The sequence below is a fragment of the Montipora foliosa genome, chromosome 5 (genome assembly GCF_036669935.1).
Source record: "Montipora foliosa isolate CH-2021 chromosome 5, ASM3666993v2, whole genome shotgun sequence".
Taxonomy (NCBI): Eukaryota; Metazoa; Cnidaria; class Anthozoa; order Scleractinia; family Acroporidae; genus Montipora; species Montipora foliosa.
Window position 1 is genome coordinate 43057819 of NC_090873.1, and position 7500 is coordinate 43065318.

The 7500-nt window shown below is 39.9% G+C and overlaps 1 protein-coding gene across 1 annotated transcript in view; it reads right to left on the reverse strand.

Moving 5' to 3' along the window:
* Positions 1–7162: 7162 nt before the first annotated feature.
* Positions 7163–7500, reverse strand: part of LOC138002778 (cannabinoid receptor type 1B-like) — an 855-nt gene continuing 517 nt past the window's right edge. The window contains exon 1 of the mRNA XM_068848759.1: positions 7163–7500. This exon is cut by the window's right edge and continues 517 nt beyond it. Within this exon, the coding sequence (XP_068704860.1) occupies positions 7163–7500 (338 nt within the window).

The window sequence follows — 7500 nt, forward strand, 5'->3', positions numbered from 1 at the left end:
CTAACGCGCGCACATGATCGCGAGGCGCAGGGAAAGCATATGATTTCTATTTGGGGCAGGGAAGTTCGGATAAACTGAAGGGAATAAAGGGAGATTCACCCGATCGGAGCTTAATTCAATATCCGTGGGGTATGCACATTTGTGACTACCAACAAAAAAAAGAAAATTTGACACCAGCCCGGTTTTAAGACGTGGTATGCCTTCGGCATTCCACGTAAAAAACAGTGATATTCTTTAATCATTCCTTTGGCAATATAACTCAATTAAATAGTGCATTGTACAACTGGAAAATTTAATGTTGTAGAAAAAAGAAGTTATTGGACTTCTCCAAACTTGGTCACTACTCTAGCATAATGGTTTTCGATCTCAGTTTATTTTCCTAAAAGCATGTTGGGGTACAAGGGTGACATTTCACTATCAAGCCGATCTCTATCAAAGAGAGGAATGTTGGAGCTGCCATGGTTATTGGGCATTATCCGTGCATGGAATGTTGACATCTTTCTGTCTTATTTCTGCATCATTTCTTGAAGCGCTGCCACTTTTCCGTAATTTGCTGTCCGCCGTGAGAAATTTGACTGTGTGCTTGGGACAAAACGTGAAACAGTTACACTTTTGAAACTACTTTCTTGTTGCTTCTTGTGAGGAGTTTGCCGTTGCTGTAAAACTATTAACTTTAAAGTTATCATCTTTTTGTTCCATTTTGTAAATTGTTTCGGCATAGATTCCTTGTCTCCTAAAGGCGGAGTTGCTTCTCTGTTTTTTCTTTCAAGAATGTTTAGCCTTGTTGTAAAAATCATCTTCTAAATAACATTTTTGGAGTCTTTTGTCTTGAGCTAGCCTTTCACTTCCTCAATTTCTTTAAATAAATCGATTTCATTTACGCAATTGCGTTGGCGGGACCCTGCCATATGTGGGTTTGATGTCGTATTGCACTTCTGTGAATAAATCAAACTTTTGACCAAGAGTGGCCTGTGGTGAATAATAAAATATTCATTTATAAATTATTCAAGTGGATTAAGGAGAAGGCAGCAGATCCAGAGATAGGGAGTTCAAGATCAAGTTCTGGAAAGCATACGGAAAGGTCTTGAAAAATATAAAATATCTGGGAGTAACGTTGTGTAGAGGGGGTGGGCATACGGGGGAATGATGTGTGAAGGAAGGGTAGAGTAGGATAGAGGTTCTGGAGAGGATCAGGGAGGGATAGGTGAATAGAATCGAAGGGAGGAAAAGCTGTCTAGTTCTTTTTAAGATCCCCTAAAAAGCCAAGCCCCTGTTTTTTTTAACTACACCCCCAAAAAAGATAAATCCCTTTTTTACAATGTCGATTAAAAATTAAAATATACTTTAAAACATTTAAACTGGTTAAAAAATAATTCAAACCAAAAACAAAATTAAACCACAACAGATAAATATATTCCAGTAATAGATTACTTTTATTCCAGTAACAAATTACTCCAATTATTCGGATTTGGGCTTTTCTGGGGGTCTCGATTTAAATGCGCATGCGTAATATTACTTTGCCTCGGAGAGTCACTTTTCATAAAAGGTTGGCCAAGTGGGATTCGATATTCAATTTCAGTTTTTAGATGACAACTGGAATGCTCTCGTCGCGAACTTTGATACCATTTAAGGACGTTCGCGCCCATTGCTACTGCGCATTTTTTCATGCATGTCACGCATACGTCATGCATCGCACACGACGAAGGTAAACACGATGCTAAAGGTTCAAACATTTTCCACAAGAATGGAACGTGAAAGCAAGTGGCATTATGGGATGGCTGTGGACCCAGGTCTTCTCGGAAATGTCACGCAATGGCGTGACAGTGCGAAAAGACAATCGCTTTGAGAACCTCGCAGCGATTTTACTCTCTTGAATGCTCGGTGACCCCCATTTTTCTTTCCGTAGATCACTTCCTTTTCTGATTTTGTCTATTTTTACAAAAAACAAAAAAAATCTGTAGGTGAGAAGTTTCAAATATTTCGCCTTTTATGCTCTCGTGCGACCGAAGTTTTCTTTCTTTAGCCTGTTCCAGGCTCTCAGATAGTCGAGAAAACGAAAAGAACTGCGTGTGAAAAGCGAGTGGGGGCTTGGGTCGAGGCGAGGCGGGAGAGCCTGTAAGCATCTCTTTAAATTCTTCATTCCGGTATACCAGCTCCTGGTATACCCTCTGATTGGTCAATTTTGACAGTTTACATCAACACTTTCGTCATCATTTTGATTCACGCGCGGAGCACGAAAGAAAGAGGTCAACTCTGTCGCCGAGTGTCTTAAAGTATTCCCAAACGTACAAGCCCTCAGATTCGAGCAAAAGTTGTGTCTGTTCGACTTTAATAAGTCGAAAAAACGATCCGTTTGCAATGCTTCCAACTGGTTTTGGTAAAAGCATAAATTTTCAGTTACTGCCGCGCGTTGCGAAAGCGCTTCAATGTTGTGATACGACATCTCTCCACACCACTTAAAATATAGCATCACCGGGTACGATATATAGTTCGCATTTGACACAACTATTATGTCCCATGCACGCCACAATTGTTAGCATTCAACGGCGCTCTCTGAAAACTCTGACGAACGAGAAAAATACAATATTTTGTTATTCTTTCTTATGCAAATACTTGGCTGCGTATTCGAATTCACCAGCTAGGGTCAATTAAATTTCTGCCTTCATCGCCTTCGAAAAAATGAGAGCAAAAAGAAAAAACCACTTTGAAAGAGCGCAAAAATTTGCCGAAAACAGGCTTGTATTTCCGTTGTATGTCTCAAAGCTTTAAAAGATCAAGCGATTTCAGGAAGCGAAGGTGATGGCTACGTGTCTGTATACTGCGAATGCAATTGAACCCATCCACATGAAATATCAATCTTTCACATTCATTATCGGTTGTTCTGTTGCATCAGAGCTGAAGTTTATTGATGAGATCATCTTATCATCTAGGCCAGAAGCTTCAATGGTCGGGTTTCTGTTTTCCTTGAAAAAGTCAACAGAGCGTCGGGAACTCGCAGCTTTCGAACTGGTCGTGTCTTTTGGTCCAATTTGCTAAATCTCCCGTCGGTGATTTCCTTGAAACTCGTTTCCCGGTTGCTTTGACAATGCCTTCGTTCGCTTGTAAAGTTATTTTCCTAAAAGTGCCTTAAATTCTGGCTAACGTACTCGCACAAGTGAGAATTAACGCATCACCTCTGAACAACAATAAAGAATCGCGCTTGAAGTCGCGTGGGACCACACAATGCCGCCCTTTTTCAACACTTTGACATTGACATTTTGACATGCGAAAGGTTATTTGCAAAGTGGGCGGAATGAAGAATTTAAAGAGATGCTTACAGGCTCTCCCGCCTCGCCTCGACCCAAGCCCCCACTCGCTTTTCACACGCAGTTCTTTTCGTTTTCTCGACTATCTGAGAGCCTGGAACAGGCTATCTTTCTTAGGCAAATATGTATCGTTTTTCAAAGTCTATATTACCTCAGAAAAAGACATCACCTGCAAAAGTTTCTTTAGTTGTATTAGTTATTGAGTACGTTTACCTGATCTAAATTTCACTAATGTAGCTTTTTTATTGCTGACAGTTAAAAATAACGCAAGCTAAAATAACGCAAGCTTCTAAAAATGCACCTCATGATCTCGAAAACGAGCACGGTGACCCCCCATTTTTATTGCCTTTTTGGCAAAAGTAGATCATTACCTTTCTGCGTGGCAAGTTTAAAAAAAGTCTGTACGTGGGAACGTTTTGGGCGCGAACGTCCTTAAGGGCCCACAGACGGATTTTTCGCGCGTTGCTAAGGAAGTGAAATGTTACTTCTGGTAACTGACGTCATCATATCATGAGCTGACGAGAAAACCCACTCACAAGCAAAAGTCACCGCATAAAATGTTTCCATCGAAGGTTTTTCCTCGCCCTTCCTCGCGCTCGTTCTCAGATCAACTGCGCATGCGTAAACGAACTGACTTCCGGTTTGAAAAAAAAGCTGAATTTCCGGCGATTTTAAATTGAGTTATTTTTTTTATACATGGCACGTTTCAACCGCAAATACAGAATATAGCTAAGGATTGATTTTTTAAAATCATCTTTTTTGAAAAAGTTATGGGTATTTCAGTATCGTTTGTCTTTAAAAAGAACATTTTTCAAAATAAAAAGGAAACCATGCTTGGCTGGATTCAAAAGCGAATACAAATTATCAAACCATCGATGAAATACCCAAATTGTGTAGCACGGAGAAAAATTTAGAATTTTATTTTACTGGTCACGTGGCCATGGGCGTAGTATGCTGACGTCATATTTAGGGTCATTGGCTTACAAAAGTTGGAAACTGATCAAAATACTGCCAAATTCTCTCAAATTACTTAACCATTACATCCTTAGCAACGCACCCCGAAAAATACGTCAGTGGGTCCTTAAAGCACATTTTGAAAATGACTGCTGAAGCCATTTGAGCCATTTTTCAATGCTTCGGTTGCCAACCGTTTTATAATAATACCGTTGGCAACCGAGGGATTGAAAAACACACACGGGACACACACAGGAAGGAAGCTATTCACAATAGAAATAAGGTAAGGCTTTTTATTTGAGAATTTTTAAATATAATTATCTACCTAATTAGTCTTTTATCGGGATTCCCATATAAATTTTTATATTATTGTCAGCCATGTTGGCTTTCCTGAGCTATTCTAAGTATTTCATGATTATTTCATCTTGTTTATATTATACAATATGGGCGACGTGTCCTCCTATAACTGGACTGGTACGGACTTATTTGGAAGTAAGAGTCAGACCGAAAGATTCGCTGTAGTTTGTCCGCGTTGTCGTCAAATTAAATATAATTAAGGGTGCGTTCGATTCACCGTATTCCGGAATAGAAATACACGGAATATAAGTTAGAAACCCTTCGTTTTTACGGAGAATCACCTTAAAATTGCCAAACATCGGCTAAAATGTTATTTTAAACATATTTTTGTTATCTTTGCTGCTTCGAAATGCGCCAAACATACCGTTTTAATCATTATGCCACTTATTCTTATTCCGGAATAGGGTCAATCGAACGCACCCTTAGTCATTTCACGTAGTAGTTTTGACGAATACGGGAGAGAAATGTAAAAAAAAAAATGCGTGCCACACGCACAGCACGATCATTTTTTCCTCTTTTAACTAATAATATTACTGCTTTTTGGCTTTGTCGTTGCCGTAGCCGAAACTCCCTGTTACTGGCAAGAGGCCCTGGGGATGAGGTAAGAGAACGGATCCCCCATAAATTGGCCTCTTCCAATGATAGTTTTTTAAAATCGAATTTTAGCTACGCAAGCGGCTATTTTTAGAGAGGCACTTGATTGGCTAGTTGTAAGGACGTAAGGAAATTTTAAATATGCGCGGTATTGGGAATGAGAACATAAAATAGCTTTGCGAAACTAAAAATAGATTTTAAAAAACTATGATGGGGCATGGGGATCCGTTCTCTTACCTCATTCTCTCTTGTCACTGATCATCAAAACTTCAAATTACAGGGAAATGATACAGAAGCTACCCTGACCCTTAAAGTCTCAAATTCCGACCGCGTAAAGAGTTCAATTACATTCAAAACAAGGGGGAAAAAAGGAAAGGAACTTCATTTAAGGAGGTTCAAACGAGGGTACGTCAATGCTTCCAAGTAAGGATCGACACCACAACGTTGTATCAATCATGTATGAGCAATATTGTGGTACCATATAGAACACAAATTATTGCTGAACCAGATACAGTCATTATTGTGACGTAATATGTCACCGTGGCAACGGACAAGCCCTGTAAAAACACCCTTTATTTTGTCTTTAGTTGCTTATATCTCAAAAGCGAACTCGATGACTCCCATTTTTTATTTCTGAAAAGTAATCAAAAGGGCAACATAAAACTTTCTGTAAAGTTTAAAAAAATCCTGTATAGCGGATTCAGAGCCACCTTAATTCTGTGATTTTTTAAAAGTGGCTCTAATTCTGCTGTACAGAATTGTTTTAAACTTCACCTAAAGTTTCACTATGGCGTTCTCATCAATTGTTTGCAATAAAAAAGGGGGGTCACCCAGCTCGTTTTCGAGATATGAGCAACTAAATCCAATATATAGGGTGTTTTGCTAGGCTTTCCCGTTACCCAGGTAACTTATTACATCACAATAATGATTACATCTTGTTTGAAAATAATCGGCGTTTCATATGGTACCACAACATTGCTGTTACGTGATACTGTGTTGTAGCGTCATTCGATCTAAAGAGAGTGTCTTCCAAGTGTTGAAACTATTTTGAGCCACCTTAAATGTCTAGTCTTCAAAAGTTAGCGCTGGGCACTAATTGGGGACACTGAAATAAAATTAAAAAATTAACGCAAGCCGGGTCAAACCAGGGAGTATTATCATATCCAGTTTTTTCAGCCCTAGTTGGGCCTTATCTGGCACGCAGCCGCACACATTAGACTGGAAACATGACCAACTCTACCAAGTTTTGGAAATCACGCGACTAAAATATTTTAGTCAAAGGGGACAAAGCATCAACAATGAAAAGTGCGCTTTTGGAGGCCATTTTTCATTCTTGATTAAAATCGTACTGCGTACAATTTTCCGCCAAGAGAAAAAAAAAACGGTTTCCATCTGCTCTTCTTAAGTGTCGTGGGACTTCAAGACCGTCCGAAAATCCCTCCCCCTCCCCATGGGGGAGTCAAAATGGCATTTTGGTCATCACCTGTTCCTCCCACTTCTTACATCGCATGCGGGCAGATTTTCCACGTTGACCTGACTCCAGGGTTTTTCTTTGGCTGTTTTGGTTTTCGACCTACATTAAAATCGACTCATGACATCTGGCTGTGGGATTATTATAAATGGACCGCACAGTTGCTGCTAGGCGGAGACGCCTTTCAGTTTTGTGCTTTCGCTGCGCTCTTCACAATCTGCAAGGAAGAGTAGTTGGTAGGCCAGCTGCTGTTGAGTTGTCTTTGTTCTTTATCTTATCTCGGCGCACTTGCTCTCAGTTTCCGCCTTCACTTTCAGAAATTACTTATTTCCTTTCCTTAGCAAATTTTCCACTTCTCAAGAATACGGATAAAGTCCCCCAAACATACAACCTGGACAGTATTTTTGGCTGAACGGTTCAATTGCAAATGTACCACTTCAGACTACGAGGCCAGCAGTTTTTTTTTTTTTTTTCTTATTCTTTATTGCATGGGCACTGTTACCGAAGACAGCCTTGTGCTTGCTGTTTCGTCATCTTCTTTTGTCAAGCCGAGCACGGCCGCGCAAGATTTCTTCAATTCGTTGATGCGAAAAGACGCCAAGAAAGGATTAACCACAGAGTTTAGATACAGGATGACCGTGGATGATTGCCTGACGATGAAGAACCAATCTTGTTTTGCGCAGCTTTCACAGTGGTTCCCGACAACCATGACAGCAAAATACGGAATTAGCGAAAGAATAAGAAACACCAAAATGAGAAATGACGTTGTCGCAATTTTATTTTCCATTTTGGCTGCCCTTTCTCGTTTCCTGTCGTTCA